Here is a 20,590-nt window from a genome sequence, read left to right as displayed (position 1 = left end):
GATCTTGGCTCACTGAAATCTCTGCTTCCCAGGCTCAAGCAGTCTCTCCCCACTCAGCGTCTAGAGTAGCTGGGATTACAGACACTCGCCACCATGCCCAGCTAATTTTTGTATTTTTTGCAGAGGCGGTGTTTCACCATGTTGCCCAGGCTAGTCTCGAACTTCTGAACTCAAGTTATCAACCTGCCTCCCAAAGTGTTGGGATTACAGGCATGAGCCACCACGCCTGGCCTTATAGACAAGTTTTTAAAGCTTAGTTCAATTAACATTCCGTAGAAGAATCTGACAGGTTCACTTTTGAAAGGGTGAAAGATCCATCTGTTTTTTCTTAAATCTAGTGACATTGTGTGTAAGCAACTGCCTTGCATAATGAGCAGAGTTGGTATGTTTTTGCTTTGCCGTGTAGCTTTGTTTTTACATACAGCTTCCTGGGACGATTCACAGGTAAAAGTTGGTAGGTAGAGGAACTTCTCTAACAGACCCCAAATTAAAATACCCTGGTCAGCAGGTTAAAGCAGGAGCTTGTAAGAATGTTATATAAAGCCCTTAATGACCTAACTCAGGAATTTTCAGCCTCCTTTGACATTTTGGTCTGGGTATATCTTTGAGAGGGGTAAGGAGAGAGGGGAGAACGTGATTGTCCTGTGTGGTGGTGTATGTTTAATAGCATCCCTGACACTTCTACTCACTAGATGGCAGTAGTAACATTCCTCCAGTTGTGACAACCAAAAATTTCTCGACATTGCAAATGTCCCCTGGGGAACAAAATTGTGCCCTTCCATGACCTAACCTTTTTAACGTTCTTTGGCATCTGTTTTACTTAATATATTGAGCTTTAATTTGATAGATTGCTGACCCCACTGTCAGTTTTCTGTAAACATTGTGGTAATTTTAATCTATTTTTGCTTATCATTTTTGCTACATCTAGAATCCTTTTTCCTGGTCTCTTTACTAATACCTAGTCCAAGACTCAGTGACATCACCTCCACTGAACCAGCCAGGCTGAGGCTGGCCTAGTCATCTGTGTATTCCATCTTTAACAATCTGAGCACCCTAACGTTATAGGACTTTGCAGAGGATATTGAGATGATTCACAAGTGTTTTCTATACTGGATTGTAAGCACAAAGGCAGGAAGCGCATATTTATTTGTCTTTGTATACCTGGCACAATGCCTAGTTAGAGTGGATATTTGAGCAGGGAAAAAATATTAAGTTCATAATTGTTCAAATATTTCATTATAAAGTACTTTAAAATTCTTAAATACTGAGCGTTTTGTTAAATATTTGAAGGTAGTAATTTCCTAGCTACCTTTATTTCAATTCAGATGGCATTCATGCGTCTGAGCACTCTCTTCGTGTTTACTTAGACCCAGGATTGTGGAGTGTATATGTAATCTTGGGGGTAGAAAAGGAGGCAGAAGAACATGATTTTTTTCATGCATTTTTTTTTCCCTTATTCTTTTGCTCTTGGCTTTCCTGTAGTAAATACGTAGGTACATCTAGGTAAAGCAAACAAATAACCCACAGAGCAGAATCAACCAGATTTGGAAACTGTTTTGTTCACAGGGTATTTTGAAAATGCTTATGAAGTCAGGGAGAAGAGGTCTTGTAGCTACCTCTCTATTTTCTCCTGCTCTTTACTTTGAAGTTTCTACAGTAGTACCTGTGGTCTCATAATGAAAGGAAGGTTTAGAAGTCAGTATGGATATGCTTAGGAATGAGATAACTCTTATTTGATGCGTTAGTTATCTAATGCTGCAAAAGAACCCCTTATTCCCTCCACCCCCCAAAAACACCTTAACCCCCCTTTAGGGGTAAATAAGACTCCCTTATTTCCCCCACCCCCAAAACACTTAATAGTTTATTAACAACCCTAGAATTTATGGGTTGACCGGGTGGTTTCTTTGTGGGTTACACCTGGGTTTATCCAGTTAGATTTATTTAGCTGGACAATGCCAGAAGAGAACCATTTGGAGCTAAAGGTCTTCACTTACACATCTGGCAGTTGTTGGCGCCTGTCAACTAGGGCTAAACTAGCTTTTCTACATGGTGATATTAGAGAGATGTTGATGATACTTTCCCCAGTGATATCTAATTTGTTTTGTGATATAGTCACTGTTTTTAAAAACCAGTGTAGATAGAAGAGAGGTACAAAAAAGTGTATCTTTAGTTGTATAGTTAATTTTAAAACTTACTGTTTTATGAAAATGAGTGAACTACTACTACATATAACGTGGAAATGTCTCATTGTTTAATAAAAGAAACCAGATATAAATGGGTGCTTATTGAGTGAGTCCATGTATATAAAGTTAAAAATGATAGGCGAAATTAATTTATGGTGTCTAAAAGTAAGAATATTGCTTACCCTTGGGAAGGAGAAGAGGGAATAGTGACTGGAAGGGACACAAAAATGATTTCTAGAGTGTTCTATTTAGGTAATAACATGGGTACTTTTACAGTACTTGAATAATATTTCTAGAACTGTACACTCGTGATTTATTGAAGTGTATACTTGTATATTCCTTCCGTAAGTTAGGACAGTAAGTTTAAAGACCAACCATAAAAGAGATCTTAATGAGACCCTTGCCCATTCTTAAGCAATGTTAGACAGTCTGCATGCAAGTAACTAGTTTTAGACCTGAAAGGCAGCAGATTGTTGAAAACATCATTTTAAAAATTTACTACTGTTTTTAGTATTTTATGGTAGTATAACAGGTACATACTCATTATGTATACAGGCACATCTCATTACGCTTTGCAGTGCCTCACAGATACTGTATTTTTAAGAAAAATTTACTTTTCAAAACAAATAGATGGTTTGTGGCAATCGTGTGTCAAGGAAGTCTATCAACACCATTTTCTCAAGGCATGTGTTTACTCTGTTTTTAAAGCAATAATGTATTGCTTTAAATAGTGTATCACATTTTTAAAGTAATAATGTTTTTAAACTAAGGTATGTACTTTTTTTAAAGACATAATGCTATTGCACACTTAATAGTGTAAATGTAACTCTCAGGTGCACTGGGAAATGTGACTTGCTTTATTGAGGTAGTCTGGAACTGAGCCTACAATATCTCTGAGGTATGCCTGTATTGAATAAGTAATGATCTTGTATTATTACCCTTCAGGAACCCTGTAGTAATAAATTATATACAGTTAGCCCTTCATATCCGTAGGTTCCACATCCATAGATTCAATCAACTATGGATTGGAAATATTTGCCCCCAAAAAAGATAAAAATAAAATGGATGGTTCCATCTATGTTAAAGATACTGACCTTTTCCTTGTCATTATTCCCTAAACAGTATAGTGTAACAAGTATTTACATAGCATTTACATTCTATTAACTGTTATTACAAGTAATCTAGAGATGATTTAAAGTATATGGAAGGATGTTTGTAGGTTATATGCAGATACTACATTTTATATAATGGACTTGAGCATTTGTGGCTTTTGATATTCAGAGGGAAGGGGAGGGGAACTAGTCTCCCAGAGATACTGAGATATGACTGTATTTGCAGGAAGAAGTCCTAAGAAATCACTTGATACTCATGAAGAGAAATTTCTTTTTCATATATTTTATATACAATTCTAAGATGCTGAAATATGACCTTATGTGTAATATTGGTATTACCTATTTATTTTTGTCCTTTTTAAGGTTTTGCGTCCATTCCTGCTTCGTCGAATTAAGGCTGATGTTGAAAAGAGTTTGCCTCCAAAGAAGGAAGTAAAAATCTATGTGGGCCTCAGCAAAATGCAAAGGGAATGGTATGTGTTCTCAGATGTAGTTGATAGCACTATTGATTCTTCCCTAAATTTCATTTGTATTTTGTTTTCCTCATTTGTGTTTTCATGGAATTGCAGTTTGCTGGATTGAACTCAACCTGAAAAGAGGTTTCTCGTCATGTAGTAGAGGTCTTGCTCATTAAGTTCGTTATAGAAAATTTTGAACTTAGTAGATGACAGAATCAGGATGGAAGGCTTATAAATCCAAAATTAAAATTGGGATTTAAATCAATGGGTTTCATACGAAGCCATCTATTTGGGTTTTTTACGAAGGAAACTGATAGCACAGTGTGGGAGATACACAGTTCACTTAGTAGTTCATAAATACTAGGTCAGCAGTGTAAAGTGGCTGCAGAAGAAGATACTGTTATGTAAGTTTTGTGTTCAAAGGAGGGGAAATAAATTTACCCTTTTCTTTAGTGGTCTCATTATATTTCATGTATATTTAAGTGCATACTTAAATTTTGATAAGTATTTGCAAGAGACCAGAGTTGTTTGGTTAAAGGACTTAATATCATATAGAGAACTGGGCATGTTATCTGGGTAAGAGGTTATCTGTAGAAGGTGGTCGGTCCTAAATGTCCTCAAAACTTTTGAAAGAGTAGCAGATACTAGGCTTAGCTTGGATGGCTCTAAAACAGAACTAAAATGAGTCAATGCTAAGAGAAGACAAATATTTTTTAGTTAAACATTTGAGTGAACTTTATATCAGAATTGAGATGGAAAGATCTGCCTTGTTGTTTAAGCATAGATTGCTTAGGCTACTTATTTTGTTCAAAGGATCCAAGGCTCTAAAACTTTAGTGCTTAGACAAATTACTCATTCTTTCATAACAATGTCTAAATTCTTAGTATACATTCAAGGCTTTTTATAATCTGGCCTTAGCTTATGGCTGTAGTAGCTTCACAGACCTACCTCACAGACATAGCTCCCTCCCCCTATGTATTTATATATATATGTAAATCACGTTGTATTCATATTATTCTCATCATCATGCCTTACCATTTCATTAGTCTTCTTGTCTTCTCAGATGTTAGGGTTCTTACCTAAATACTGCACTAGCTATGGGGTATATAAAAATCGAATAGTGGCACTTTCTGTTGCAAAAAACTACAAACTAAAATTATGTTTAAAACTTACATTTTTTTAAAGTTTTGCTTTATTACTTAAAGATATAATATCTTACTGCTTTGTTTTAATTCTACCCAAGGGAACTGTTTTTGTACTTTTAAAATAATATCCTCAAGGCCCAAGGCATAAGTGTGAACATTATAACACTATGTACAATAAAGAAAAATGGAAGCAAAAAGAAAGAGGTTACAGATGTTAAATTCCTAACCATCCCTAGAAGTTGATGAGTAGTTTCTTACAGATATTTGGGGGTTCAGGTGGGGAAGGGGATTAAGTATGTAAAGTGGCAGGGGTTGATCAAGGAACATTTAAGCTCTAAAAATATTTTTCTTCTTTGAATAGGTATACTCGGATATTAATGAAGGATATAGATATACTCAACTCAGCAGGCAAGATGGACAAAATGAGGTTATTGAACATCCTGATGCAGTTGAGAAAGTGCTGTAATCATCCATATCTCTTTGATGGAGCGGAACCTGGTCCACCTTATACAACAGATATGCATCTAGTAACCAACAGTGGCAAAATGGTGGTTTTAGACAAGCTGCTCCCTAAGTTAAAAGAACAAGGTATCTATTACCCGTATCAAATTATCAAAACTGTTTTAAAATGCTCATGTTAAAACAAAGGAGCACTATACTTTGAAATGACTGCTCTGATGCTTTCTAAAGTTGAAGTGTAGAACATTAAAAAAACCTATTCATTATCTGAGCTCTAACCCCCACTCCTGATTTTAGGCCTTAAGTCTCTTAGAAGGTAAGCAATAGTTAGAGCAACCATACTCCCTTGATTTTGGAAAGAGTTTACACTTTATATATACTTTCCTAGAAATTACAGCTTTCTGTCATAAAATGTGAAGATTGCACCTCCCTCCCACACATGGTTCCCAGATCCATTGTTAGACAGTGGTGGTGTGTTCATGATATTGTTTTTTAATTATTTATGTGGGGTTTTAATTAGGTACCATGTACATGGACCTGAAACATTTTTATCTATAGTATGTTGACTTTTTATATGAAAAGGGGTATGTCGGCCGGGCGCGGTGGCTCAAGCCTGTAATCCCAGCACTTTGGGAGGCCGAGACGAGTGGATCACGAGGTCAGGAGATCGAGACCATCCTGGCTAACATGGTGAAACCCCGTCTCTACTAAAAAAAATACAAAAAAAAAAAAAACTAGCCGGGCGAGGTGGCGGGCGCCTGTAGTCCCAGCTACTCGGGAGGCTGAGGCAGGAGAATGGCGTAAACCCGGGAGGCGGAGCTTGCAGTGAGCTGAGATCGGGCCACTGCACTCCAGCCTGGGCGACAGAGCGACACTCCATCTCAAAAAAAAAAAAAAAAAAAAAAAGAAAAGGGGTATGTCTGTGGTGTGTGTTTGGGTATATTTAAATTACACGAATGTAGAAAGAACTTAGAAGCCAGCTTCCAATTTTAACTAATAAAAAATGTTTTTAGTCTATTATACTTTTCCTCCTCCCAGATTATTTGAAGCAAACGCCAGACACTATAGCATTTCATAAATTATTATCTGTCTCTTAAAGATAAGAAATATCACTGATACAGTATTAAGTGTACAGATTCAAGTTTGTTTGTGTTTCTCTCTGTATTTTAATAAGAATGACAGTTGTACCAGTAGATGAATCTCCTCTATGATACTATCAAAAGCATATTGTAAGAGTTGTCAGTGAATGGGTTTACTTTTTCCTTTTTATACCTTTTTGTAGAGATAGATTTTTAAAAAATGCTTTCCTTGAAAGCAAAGTAATTAAAGGAATTGAATTGGTGGAGAGGAATGGCAGGAACTTGGTGGGAATATTCAGATATTAATGTAAAGTATATTAAACTCTGCAAGGAAAATGGAGACTATTAAATGTTCTCATGTTGCAGTACATTTTGGAAGGCTGAGGTGGGCAGATCATTTTAGGTCAGGAGTTCAAGACCAGCTTGGCCAACATGGTGAAACTGCATGTCTACCAAAAATACAAAAAATTTAGCTGGGCGTGGTGGCATGCACCTGTAGTCCCAGTTACTTGGGAGGCTGAGGCAGATGAATCACTTGAACCTGGGAGGCAGAACTGAGATGGCGCCACTGCACTCCAGCCTGGGCGTCAGAGCAAGACTCCGTCTCAAAAAAAAAAAAAAATATTCTTACACATTTGAGGTGCAGGAACGTGTGACAACAGCAGATTGTCAGCCTCCACTTATAAGACGGGATCATTTCATAATCATTACTTTTCAAAATGATCCTTTGTCTTGATGCATTCTACTGAAAGTATTATGTAGTTGCCTAAAGAAGTGGAAGGCAGTCAGATAGTTTGAATCACGTCAGATAAGTGAAGGATAGTCATTGTAGATATATCAGGTACATATTATGGTCCTTTGATCTGGAATGGGTCTTCAGAACCAGGTTGAAACCTGGAGTATTAGGTGTGTGTTGGGGGTTTGGGGAGTCATACGCATTGAAGAGGAGTTGTGGAGTAGTGGAAGGTTATTTTTAAACATACGTGAGGTAACAAGATAATGATTATCTTACTCTTTGAGATGGGAAAGCCTTCCAGACCAGAGGCAAATATGCTTTTCTGTACAAATGTTATCCTTTTTTATTTGTGCCATGGTGAGAAAAAAGTGGGAAATGACTGACTGGGATGATAATGTGTAGATTTTTTTGCCCCCTTGTAACCAAGTAGGTAACTTTGGAATTAAAGATAATTGGTTAGTCTTACTTTTGGTTACCCTTAAATTTTTCTACTTTTGAATATATTAATATATTCACTAACAGGTTCACGAGTATTAATCTTCAGTCAAATGACAAGGGTATTGGACATTTTGGAAGATTATTGCATGTGGAGAAATTATGAGTACTGCAGGTTGGATGGTCAGACGCCCCATGATGAGAGACAAGTGAGTAAAATTTGGGGAGGGAGATAAAAAAGAATCATAAATTTTTTGACAATCATTTTATTTTATCCGTAGGACTCCATCAATGCATACAATGAACCAAACAGCACAAAGTTTGTTTTCATGTTAAGCACACGTGCTGGTGGTCTTGGCATCAATCTTGCGACTGCTGATGTAGTAATTTTGTATGATTCTGATTGGAATCCCCAAGTAGATCTTCAGGCTATGGTAAGAGATAACAAATAAATGTATTCTGTGCTTAGTAGATGAATTAGTTAGGGTGAGGTAATTCTTCAGATATCAGTGACTTAACCCAATAGAATTTTATTTTTCTCCAATCCAGTGGTTCAGTGAGAGTATATTGAGTTGATGTTCCATCTAAATAAGGGTATTTCCATCTCAGAGATCTGCCATATCTTAGGACCCTGGAGTCCTCTGCTATATCCTCTGCATCCTATTGGCAGAAGGGGGAAAGGATAGAGTTGGGGATTTTCCAGGAAATTTATGGGTCAGACCTTGAAAGAGCCTCCTTGTCTCTCCACCCTCTTGATCAGACAATTGGACAGAACTCAAATCATGTAGCATAACTGACTGCAAGGGGATTGGTAAATTATATTGTTGTTGTATCACAGGACGAAAGAGAATTGAGTTTGATGAGCAACTAGCCTGTCTGCCACTTTAGATATTTAAAAGATACACCTGTGTGAAAGTACCAGTCAGATCAGGAATATTATTTTTAGATTGAGAGAATTGATACTGCAGATTGGCCTGACCCGTGATACTGGTGACCATAAACCCAACTGTAATTAGTCACTTTCTTTCTTTCTTTTTTTTTTTTTTTGAGACAGAGTCTCACTCTGTTGCCCAGGCTGGAGCACAAGGTCCGCCTTCCGGGTTCACACTGTTCTCCTGCCTCAGTCTTCCAAGTAGCTGGGATTACAGGTGTGCACCACCACGCCTGGCTAATTTTGTATTTTTATTAGAGATAGGGTTTCACCATGTTGGTCAGGCTGGTCTTGAACTCCTCACCTTCAGGTGATCCCCCCCACCTCGGCCTTTGAAAGTGCTGGGATTACAGGAGTGAGCTACTGCGCCCAGCCCGTTAGTCACTTTCATCTTGTGCTCTTACTAAGGTTGACTGGGGAAAATTGTCCGATTATTAGAAATAAAGGAGTTTTTTAGGAATGTAGTTAGCAAAAGTGAAACAGAAATTCCTATTCAAACTAGTTTGACTACTTGTATTTAGTTAATTGGGTAATATTTAAAGATTAGAATTTTTATGTTGTTTGATAAGTTCATTGTTTCATGTCACTTTTTTGCCTGATACAGTAACAATTTGGGTTTGATATAGATAGAAAAACATTTTGAATTTAAACCTAGGGAAAAAGACTTAAAATCTTTTCTCATCAGTCTTAAAAATTATAATTTTGTATATTGTTTGGAGACATTGTGTGTGTTTTATCTCTGTAACCTAGCAGAATTCATCTGATTCTTACAGATTCATTGTTACTACAAATTTTTAAAAGTTTTATACTTCAGAATATTTTAATTTTGTTTCTCAATGTACCCATTTCAGTGTTATTTATGTGACTTTTAAACTCAATTCAAAATAACATGGTAATTTATTTAGGACCGAGCACATAGAATTGGACAGACCAAGACAGTCAGGGTGTTCCGCTTTATAACTGATAACACTGTAGAAGAAAGAATAGTAGAACGTGCTGAGATGAAACTCAGACTGGATTCAATAGTCATTCAACAAGGTAAGCCATGGAACTTTAAAACTTTACCAAGCTGGATTGACACAACCTGTTTTTGTTTGAACATCGTCTTAGAAGATTCTTGTTACTAAGCATCCATTGAGTCAAGCTTGCAGCCAGTAGAGATTACTTGTATTGCAAATACAGTAAACTTTAGTTTGGTCCTTAAGATTTATTTGGGCTCAGGACAATTGAGTTTTGAATAATGACTCTGCCAGTTAGCAGTTCTCTCTCGTTACATGAACCCATTTCCTCATCTGTTAAGTGGGGATAAAAATACACTTAAGGATTTTAAAGGATTAAAGGGGATAATGTATATAAGATATCTGATATTCAGTGTGGTGGTTAATGATTTATATGTACTAATTACTCTTGATTACTGTGGGGAATACTGAAGAAATAAAAATCAAAGAGCCTGATTTTATTCTTTTTTCTTGTCTGCAACTTATTGAGTACCCACCAGATGCTAGGCACTGTTCTTGGTGTTGAGAATTCAGTGGTAAATGGAACATTCAAGTATTCTTACTTTAAAAGAGTTTACAATTTAGTTGGGAGGGCAGATGAAGTAAACAAGGTATAAGTAGGAGTAGGGGGTGAGAGTGGGATTTTATTTTGAATCGATTGAAGGAAACTTAAGTTCTCATTCCAGATCAACTTTTAAGGATGACATAGTTTATGTTTTCATGAAACTTACTGTAAAGTTGATGATGGGAAATATAAAATTCAAGAAAAGGGGTGGGAAACTTAATAACTTCAAATGTTCATTAGTTTCCTTTGTAACTGCATTGTGAGCGTATATTTACTATCTGTCTAAAAAGCTGAAAGGCATATTGTTACATTGTTTACTGATTATGTAGGTGTCTTGATTTTGTCAGTCTCTTATTTCCATGTAAGAGAGTATTTTTCATGTCTTTGGTATCCCTAATGCTATTGCATACCTAAAGACAATAAATTATTGCTTATTTTTACAAATTGTTTCCGTTAATAAAGTGTTTACTTTGTGCCAGGCAGTGTGAACATTTCATTTTCTCCTTCAGTCTTCATGCCAACTTGAGATGTTAGCATCAGAGGTAAAGGCTTTTGAGAGGTTAAATTACTTGTTCATTGTACATACAGCTGGGAAGTGACTCAAGGGGGATCAAGAACTTTGTTAACTATTAAGTATTTAATTAGGAAGGCCTTTGGGGGCTTCTCGAGGCTACCAACCCATGAGGTTATCTCATGGGTGATAAAATGGCTAATGTTTTATTTTTCTTCACACATCTGTGTGTTTTGAAAAACACCTGCCATGTGCTTCTTGTTCTCAGTTATTTTCATCCATGAAACACTTTTTTTTGAGGTGGAGTTTTGCTCTTGTTACTCAGGCTGGAGTGCAATGGCACGATCTTGGCTCACTGCAACCTCTACTTCCTGGGTTCAAGCAATTCTCCTGCCTCAGCCTCCTGAGTAGCTGGGTTTACAGATGCCTACCACCAGTGGTGCTTGGCTAGTTTTTTTGTATTTTTAGTAGAGACAGGGTTTCACTTTGTTGGCCAGGCTGGTCTCAAACTCCTGACCTCAGGTGATCCACCTCAGCCTCCCAAAGTGCTGGATTACAGGTGTGAGCCACCACGCCTGTCTGAAACACTTTTTTTTTAAAGATTAAAAAACCTTAATTGATTCATAAATTTAGAAATCTTGAGGTTTTTTACTTCATATTTACTGTGGCAATTTTTGGAGCAAACCTTCAGGCTAATAGCTTTCTTGTGCCATTTGTAGACATGTTAGTCAAACAGCAAGCCTTAAGTACATACCTCTGTGTTACTGTTTTTTATTTGAGGGACATAATTGAAAATGAGAGTACACAAGCACTTTACATCTGAAGGTTCCCTCTCTGCCCAACTTGGAAGTAGCTTGTATAAGCATGAGACCATTTTGGTAGCAATGGCAGCATCCAATCCAAAGAAACGTACTTTCTGGATGTTGCCTCACTTTCAAAGTCACAGATGTTTGGTTGTATATTCTGTTATGGGCCCCAAACCATGATACAAGTATTTAAAGAAGTTGTTGAAAACTTGGATCTTTTTCCACTTAATTACAAGTTGGTTGGCGTATAAAAATCAAAGCTTTGTTTAGATGTATGTGAGTGACCCTTGAGGTGGGTGAAAACAAGTCTTTCTGGGTTTTTGTTTTTGTTTTTATGTCTGTATTTTTGAAAACACAAATTACAAGGTTGTCCAAATTCCTGCCAACTGAAAATCTTTAGTAATTTATTAATGATGAGTTTCTTTGATGATCCAGATACATTTTCTCACCAGGTGTGGTAGTGCATGCCTTTAGTCCTAGCTACTTGGGAAGCTGAGATAGGAGGATGGCTTGAGCAGGCAGTTGAAGGCTGCAGTGACTATGGTCCTGTCATTGCACTCCAGCCTAAGCAACAGAGCAAGACTGCATCTCAAAGAAATAAACGAATAAAATAAGTTTTTAGGAGTTCCAGTTCTTCTGGAAGTTTTCTTTAAAAAGAAACTGATGTTACATATTTCAGTTCTGTGTAAAGTTTGGCCTGTGGGAAGGATTTTTCACTTTTCTAAGGAGAAAAAGCTGATTTGAGGAGTATTAGTAATAACACCTTTCTGCTCATCAGAAACTTGTGTAATACATAATGCTTCCCTCTGTTGAAACTTGTAGGTTTTTGAAAACTTCATCATATGCAGCTTTCACAAAAGATTATATTTCATTGACACAGTATACAGTAGGGTTCATTATATAATACATCAGCTTTAGGAATGTTTTGTAGCTTACCAACTGAAAATTTGGCATTAAATTTAGTGCAAAAATGAAAATTATCAGATGTGAATAAACAGTAAACAGAAATGATTGACATTTGAGACAGAATTATAAGGCATTAAACCTTACATTTAAAATTTCAAGTTTCCAGTAAAATAAAGTCTGTTCAGTTAACATTATACAACACAATCTTTTTTCAGGGAGGCTTGTGGATCAGAATCTGAACAAAATTGGGAAAGATGAAATGCTTCAAATGATTAGACATGGGGCAACACATGTGTTTGCTTCAAAGGAAAGTGAGATCACTGATGAAGATATTGATGGTATTTTGGAAAGAGGTGCAAAGAAGGTGAGATGTAGATTAAATAATGCTTTTAATATAGAATGTTTTAGACCAGAAACAGGAAATATTTGTTACATTGATGATAAATAATTTTATTTCCCTAACAAAAAAGCTTTTGTGTACCTGAAGTTAATTTATTTTGACTGCAGGTTTCATGCTTTCTTTGTTGTGAATCTAAGAAGTTGATTGTTTTGTTCTCTAGACTGCAGAGATGAATGAAAAGCTCTCCAAGATGGGCGAAAGCTCACTTAGAAACTTTACAATGGATACAGAGTCGAGTGTTTATAACTTCGAAGGAGAAGACTATAGGGAAAAACAAAAGGTAATTTAGAAATAGGTTTGGGTTACATGAAAGATTTATTTTACTGGAAACCTGGAATTTTAAGTGTTACTGTAATGTCTTGTAATTTTGCTTAAAACAGCAGTCATTTTTGCTTATTCACATCTGAATATTTTCATCATTATGTAAAATTTAATGCCAGTTTTTCAGTTGGGAAGCTCTGAAATATTTTTAAAGTTTTTGTAATGAAGTTTGTGGTGTATGTTTACAGTGAAATATATTCTTGTATGAGATGAATAGTAATGTGGGATGGCAACCTGATTCATTTTATTTTAAACAGCAGAAGTGGCTGGTAATAAACGGAAAATTTTCCTAACTTCATAAGTAATACTTGGTAATATAGAGATAAATTGAAAAATACCGATAGAGTATAAGAAAAAAATAATTCTACCCAATGTTTTTCGTGTTAGCATTTAGGTCTATATCTTCAGAATTTTTTCTAGGCTAATTTGTGTCTACACTATTCTCCTAGTTTAGATTTATACGAAACATTCAGTAGCGTTTCTCCCTCATTTAACAGTTGTTCCTTTAAGCAAGAAATACTGAATGCTTACACTGTTGACTGGACACTGTCTCATGTGTTAATTATATACATAATATTGAGCAAAGTATCATATTCCCCACCCTCATAGCTTATAGCCTAGGATTTTGTGAATATCTTTCCATTTACAAACATCCTTCTTGATGATGATTTGTTACTGTGGAATAAGTCGGTGATCTGAGTTGTTTCCCATGTTCTAGATTGCATTCACAGAATGGATTGAACCACCTAAACGAGAAAGAAAAGCCAACTATGCTGTTGATGCATATTTCAGGGAAGCTCTTCGTGTTAGTGAACCTAAAGCACCCAAGGTGAGCTGACTGACACAGCATAAAAATATCTAAAAGTTTTGAAAATGTAATTTTTTTCTTATATTCTTTGGAAAAGATTGATAATTACATTTTGTGTTTCTTTTTTTTTTTGAGACAGAGTCTTGCTCTGTTACCAGGAGTGCAGTGGCGCAATCTCAACTCACTGCAACCTCCACCTCCCGGGTTCAAGCAATTCTCCTGCCTCAGCCTCTTGAGTAGCTGGGACTACAGGCGCCCACCACCACCCCTGGCTAATTTTTGTAATTTTAGTAGCTATGGGGTTTTACCATGTTGGCCAGGATGGTCTTGATCTTTTGACCTCGTGATCTGCCTGCCTTGGCCTCCCAAAGTGTTGGGATTACAGGCGTGAGCCACCGCCTCTGTCCTACATTCTGTATTTCTTTGGAGTGTACTCCCTTCTGTTTTTAGTTATCATTTTTAAAAAATTAATTTTGAATCTGTGCATTTAAAATTAAGATATCAATTCAGTTTTATTGAAAGATGCATTCAGTTACTTGCAGAATTGGCTCTCATGGTTTCTGAAGTGAGGACTAAGAATACATTTAAAACAAAATTTCTTTTTTATGGATAACACTTATTTTTATTTTTCTTTAGGCTCCTCGACCTCCAAAACAACCCAACGTTCAGGATTTCCAATTTTTTCCTCCACGTTTATTTGAGTTACTGGAAAAAGAAATTCTGTTTTACAGAAAAACTATTGGGTACAAGGTAATTGAAATTATCCACCTTTCTGTTCATTCCTATCCAGAAATTATGGAAAGTATAAACATTAGTTATAAATATTTAATTTGGACCTAGTGGGAAAAATAATTGCTTTAGCCTAGCCTAGTTGTATATGTGAAATATGTAAACTTGGGTCTGTTATTCTTTAAAAAGAAAAAATAAGACTTCATGACTAATCTAGTTTGTTTTTAATGTCATAAATGCAATGTATCAGTGTATTTTCTCTCCTGGTTGAATCGAAACTTGTGAAATGTCAGTTAGTTGGTTTATCACATGCTCTTTAAAATTTACTGATTTAATGGCATAGGAAAATATCTTTTAGGTACCTCGAAATCCTGAGCTGCCTAATGCAGCACAGGCACAAAAAGAAGAACAGCTTAAAATTGATGAAGCTGAATCCCTTAATGATGAAGAGCTAGAGGAAAAAGAGAAGCTTCTAACACAGGTATAGCCTTTAATCAGTACAAACTTTAGTAACAGTTTGTTGTAAAGGACTGTGTTAGGTTATGTTGGGGCATACACATAAATAAGTTTGTGCTTTTAAAGATGGAATAATTGGAGACAATTATGGGCATGTGGATATAAATGCTCCGTTTGATTGTCACTAGTTGAGGTAGTTGAGAAGACTATGGATTTTATTACTTTGGCCTCGGTAGAGTGGGTATCCTTTTTATCACCTTACTTTGAATGTTCCCATCTTTCCTATGAATTTTCCACGTTGCTACCCAGTCACCATTTTCAATTATAAATCTTGGCTTGGTATTTTTTAAACATCCTTTGGTGTTCATCAAGGTCTGTCAGAATCTGGCCTTTGACTTACCTTTAAAGCTTTATTTTCCTTCCATTTTTCTACTTGCTCATATTTTTGCCCTTTATGTTTTTCACTCTTTCTGGCCAACTGCTAATAATCCTTCAAAGCTCAGTGAAACTGTCACCTTTTCATACAGTGTTCCTTACTCTCTCCCACTCATATTTAATTGCTTGGGTATTTGAGCAATGTATAATGTGTTGTCAAAAGTGTACATTTACGTACACGAAAAGTTACCACTCTAAAAGAACTTAAACTAGCAGCAATTGAAAATTTGTTTTTGTAATATTTAGAAGGATTGCTAAAGTTTTCATAGCATGTTTTCCAGTTTAATGTGCTGTGATCAAATATTTTGTTTCTGTTCCTGTGAAGGGATTTACCAATTGGAATAAGAGAGATTTTAATCAGTTTATCAAGGCTAATGAGAAGTGGGGTCGTGATGATATTGAAAATATAGCAAGAGAAGTAGAAGGCAAAACTCCAGAAGAAGTCATTGAATATTCAGGTAATAATTTTAACCAGGCTGTTGGAGTTTAGTAAGAGCTGTTGGAAGGTTCTTGTTTTCTTACTCTGAATTATGTTGTGATTAACTAATTTTGTCACAACGTAATTAGTACCTTCGTTATTTTTTACAAATTAGAAAATGTCCCCTTCCCAAAAATAGCGTAATGGTTTCCTTTTAAAAAATTTTTTAACCCTAGCTAACTCTAGCTACAGCAGAGAAAATCAGAATAAGTCACTGGATAATTGCCCTTGCATTTTTATCTTAATTTCTCTCCATAACTTCAAGTATTATGTGCTGTGTTTCCTGAAGTCTGTTGTATTATCAGGTTAATATGTGAGGGTATGCTGTGGTGAGTCTGCTTAGAATAGCAGAAATTTAAGAATTAGAAGATAAATAATCTAGTTGATCCCATTTTTGTTTACACTAAAGAAATAAAAATATAAATGATTTGTTTACTTTGTCCAATTTTTACAGCTGTGTTCTGGGAAAGGTGCAATGAGCTCCAGGACATAGAGAAGATTATGGCTCAGATTGAAAGGGGAGAGGCGAGAATTCAAAGAAGAATAAGCATCAAGAAAGCACTTGACACAAAGGTAATTTGCTTGTTAATAAGTTAGGGTAGTTAATAAAATAACTCCTAGCTGAGAGTTACTTTTATATAGTGTGTTGTAGTCAGTGATACAGTCACTTAGAGAGTGACTTTTTATAAAAGGAAAAGAGGTAAGGGTTCACAATTTAAAATTTCTTTGAGTAGCATTCAAATATGGTGCTGTCAACAGAATTTACCTATATGCTAGACTAATAGATCTGAGTCAGAGGCACTAAGATTAGCTTTTTACTAAGTAGAATCAGAAAGTCTTAGTCTGTATTTCTCTTTATAGTAATAATAAAGACTATAAAGGTCTTTCAGGACAAAGGTTATATAAAGCAATTGAGGTGCTCTGGATAAAAAATTCTGATTTGAAATGCAACATTTCAGCTAATTATACTAAAGCTGCGTTTGAAATACAGATTATATAGCGTTTGTATTTTATATAATACAAAATCTGACTTTCATAGATTGGACGGTACAAAGCACCTTTTCATCAGCTGAGAATATCATACGGTACTAACAAAGGAAAAAACTATACTGAAGAAGAAGATCGTTTTCTGATTTGTATGCTTCACAAACTTGGATTTGACAAAGAAAATGTTTATGATGAATTACGACAGTGTATTCGCAACTCTCCTCAGTTCAGATTTGACTGGTTTCTTAAGTCCAGAACTGCAATGGTGAGTGCTCAGGGCTTTTTTGTGTACTATAGCCAAGTTCAGAGTAAGTGTCATCTTTGGTATTCTTTAAGGTGACCTTAAAAAAATCTATGAAGTAGACATTTGTTACAATATTGTTAGTATCATAAAACCTAATAGCAGAGATAACTTACAAGTTTATTGATCCCATCCTTTAATGTCTTACATCTTTAAACGTCACTATATGGTAAGACTAGCTTTTCAAGTTCTAAGTGGGAGGAAGTATCAGTTTCAACTTCTGAGTGTTACGACTTTTTGGTTTTTCAAACGAACATATTTCTATAAAGAAAAATGGTCCTTGCATTCAGGCATCTGCATACCAGAATGCTGAGTCTGGATTATTTTAAGATGGCTTATTGTAGTAAACACTATTTTTGTACTGATTTAATGCTAGGTTTTGTTTTTATTCCCAATGTCTGGCTAACCATTTCTGACCAAATAGCCCCATTTCTAATAACCTAAAATTTGAATACAGAAAAGTTTAGCTTTGATGGATTGCTCCTTTTCTTCCTTATTTCACCACCATTGAACTTTGAGCTTCAACTTGTTTTCTGCCAGATGAGGATAATGCTAATAAGTTCTGTAGTCTTAAGTTTGGGATATTCTGGGATAAACAAAGTTTAAACATCTTTTTGTTTATAGTAAGATTTCTCTGTATGTTTAAAGTAAAATGTCACTTTGTAAGACAGTGGATAGTAAGCAGTATTTTCGTGTTTGACCACTGAAATTTTTATTTCACTAGACATCACTATTTTGTGATACCCAGGTTTGGGAAATGTACTAAACTTAAATACATGAAGCTACTTTGAAGATAAAACACTGTGTAAATATATAATTAGAGAAAAGATCCAGTTGCTGAAAGCTTATTTCTTAAGTGGGAACAGTTATAGAGTTAATAAAGAGTAATTTTATAGTGATTGTAACAAGACAGTGCCATGTTAATTTACCTAGTACAGTACCATAATTTAAAACTCTGTTACTTCTTAACATGTTCCATGTTAAGATGCACAAAAAATGATAATGTACTTTTCTATCTCTATATACTATTTCTAAGCCTTGTGTGGTGTATTCTATAGAGTAGTATTTTATTTTATTTTATTTTATTTTTTTTTTTTTGAGACGGAGTCTTGCTCTGTCGCCTGGGCTGGAGTGCAGTGGCCGAATCTCAGCTCACTGCAAGCTCCGCCTCCCAGGTTTACGCCATTCTCCTGCCTCAGCCTCCCGAGTAGCTAGGACTACAGGCGCCCCACCTCGCCCGGCTAGTTTTTTGTATTTTTTAGTAGAGACGGGGTTTCACCGTGTTAGCCAGGATGGTCTCGATCTCCTGACCTCGTGATCCGCCCGTCTCGGCCTCCCAAAGTGCTGGGATTACAGGCTTGAGCCACCGCGCCCGGCCAGAGTAGTATTTTAAAATTATTTTACTGTAGTTGTGTGTGTAGTAGTATCACTTACTATAAGAAAAAAATAATTTTGCCCTATAAGAAAGGGAGCTGCTAACCATGCTAGCCATGCAAATGGACTTCTCTTTCTTTCAGGGTTATATGCTACTTCTAGGTTATACTTTAAATCTTTTCTGGAGACTGTATGTCCAGTTTGCCAGAGAGAGATGAGGTAGAACTCATCGTAGACTTCCATGGCTGGTTTTCCAAAATTGGGAAAGGTGCCATGTGATTGATTGACCACCATAATTCTAGTGATACTTTGAAGGGAAAGATTATACACACCTGTTAAAGTTCTTGTTTTTGACCCTCACATACGTACGCTATTAATCTATTTAAGTTTTGGATATGAGTAGCACAGTACTTATCAGACATAAACACTAAGTAGCAGTATTGCATATGTTATGAGATGTTCATTTTTATTGCTTTAATTCCTAAGTGAAGGAAGAATTTTTGAAGAACACACAGTAGTTTGGCTTTAAAGAATGGAGTAAAAACATTATTTACAAATATCTTGCTTTTAATCTTCATAGCATGAATTGTGTATGAAAATCGTTTTTTTTTAAATTAGGGTATATTAGTGGTTTTATACTATCCTATTAAAACATACTTTGTTTTAAAATTGAAATCATGAAACTTGTAGATGGAAAGTACATGTACTGTGTTTGTTTATAATTTAGGAGCTCCAGAGGAGATGTAATACCTTAATTACTTTGATTGAAAGAGAAAACATGGAACTAGAAGAAAAGGAGAAGGCAGAGAAAAAGAAACGAGGACCAAAGCCTTCAGTAAGTATTCATGAATATGTAAATATGTGGATAATGTAAATTTCTCCTTTCTAAGTATTTAACACTGCTTGGCTGTCATTGATGTGTTAGTCCCTGTTGTGCACCCCATCCATTGCCTTTAATTTTTTTTTTTTCCCTTAAGGGGGAACCCAAAGTCATAATTTGAGATTCTTCCACTTTCAAATTTAAGTAGTGGTATAAATTTTTTATTTTTAGTTGTTATGAGTAGGTATATGTATTTATAGGTTACGTGAGATATTTTGATACAGGCATGCAATAAGTAATAAGGACATCGGGGTAAATGGAGTATTATCATTTCCAGCATTTATCCTCTGTTACAATTTAACTCTTAGTTATTTTAAAATGTATAATTAAATTATTTATTGCTGTAGTCACCCTGTTGTGCTATCAAATACTAGGTCTTAAGTCATTCTTTGTATTTATTTATATCCATTAGCCAGCCCCACTTTCCCCCACCCCACTACCTTTCTCAGCCTCTGATATCCATCCTTGTACTCTCTGTCTCCATGAGTTTAAATTATTATAATTTTTAGCTCCCACAGATAAGTGAGAATATGCCAAGTTTGTCTTTCTGTGCCTCGCTTATTTCACTTAACATAATAAACTCTGGTTCCATCCATATTGTTGCAAATTATAGGGTCTCATTGCTTATGGCTGAATAGTATTCTGTTGTGTATACATACCATGTTTTCTTTATCCATTTGTCTGTTGATGGACACTTAGGTTGTTTCCAAATCATGGCTACTGTGAATAGTGCTGCAGTAAACATGAGAGTGCAGATATCTCTTTGATACACTGATTTTTTGGGGGGTGTATACCTAGGAGTGGGATTAGTGTATTGTAGGGTAACTATATTTGTAGTTTTTTGAGGAACCTCCAAATTGTTTTCACAGTGATTTGCATTCCCACCAACAGTATATGAGGGTTCCCTTTTCTTCACATTCTTGTCAGCATTTGTTATTGCCTGACTTTTGGATAAAAGCCATTTTAACTGGGGTGAGATGTTACCTTATTGTAGTTTTGATTTGCATTTCTCTGATGATCAGTGATATTGAATAGCTTTTAATATGCTTGTTTGCTATTTGTATGTCTTCCTTTGATAAACATATGTTCAGATCTTT

The 20,590-nt window shown here is 35.7% G+C and overlaps 1 protein-coding gene across 1 annotated transcript in view; it reads left to right on the top strand.

Moving 5' to 3' along the window:
* The window catches only part of LOC105493304 (SNF2 related chromatin remodeling ATPase 5), a 39,853-nt gene that overhangs the window by 17,090 nt on the left and 2,173 nt on the right, over positions 1-20,590 (top strand). Inside the window, exons 10-23 of the mRNA XM_011760860.2 lie at positions 3,659-3,768; positions 5,260-5,486; positions 7,695-7,816; positions 7,889-8,041; positions 9,444-9,576; positions 12,540-12,688; positions 12,885-13,004; positions 13,764-13,874; positions 14,490-14,603; positions 14,941-15,063; positions 15,799-15,931; positions 16,406-16,524; positions 16,991-17,203; positions 19,341-19,448. Coding sequence (XP_011759162.1) covers positions 3,659-3,768; positions 5,260-5,486; positions 7,695-7,816; positions 7,889-8,041; positions 9,444-9,576; positions 12,540-12,688; positions 12,885-13,004; positions 13,764-13,874; positions 14,490-14,603; positions 14,941-15,063; positions 15,799-15,931; positions 16,406-16,524; positions 16,991-17,203; positions 19,341-19,448 — 1,935 coding nt within the window. The remainder of the gene's footprint in view (positions 1-3,658; positions 3,769-5,259; positions 5,487-7,694; positions 7,817-7,888; positions 8,042-9,443; positions 9,577-12,539; positions 12,689-12,884; positions 13,005-13,763; positions 13,875-14,489; positions 14,604-14,940; positions 15,064-15,798; positions 15,932-16,405; positions 16,525-16,990; positions 17,204-19,340; positions 19,449-20,590) is intronic.

The sequence above is a fragment of the Macaca nemestrina genome, chromosome 3, assembly GCF_043159975.1.
Source record: "Macaca nemestrina isolate mMacNem1 chromosome 3, mMacNem.hap1, whole genome shotgun sequence".
NCBI lineage: Eukaryota > Metazoa > Chordata > Mammalia > Primates > Cercopithecidae > Macaca > Macaca nemestrina.
The sequence above is the reverse complement of the archived record's forward strand: the minus strand, read 5'-3'. Positions and strand labels throughout refer to the sequence as shown.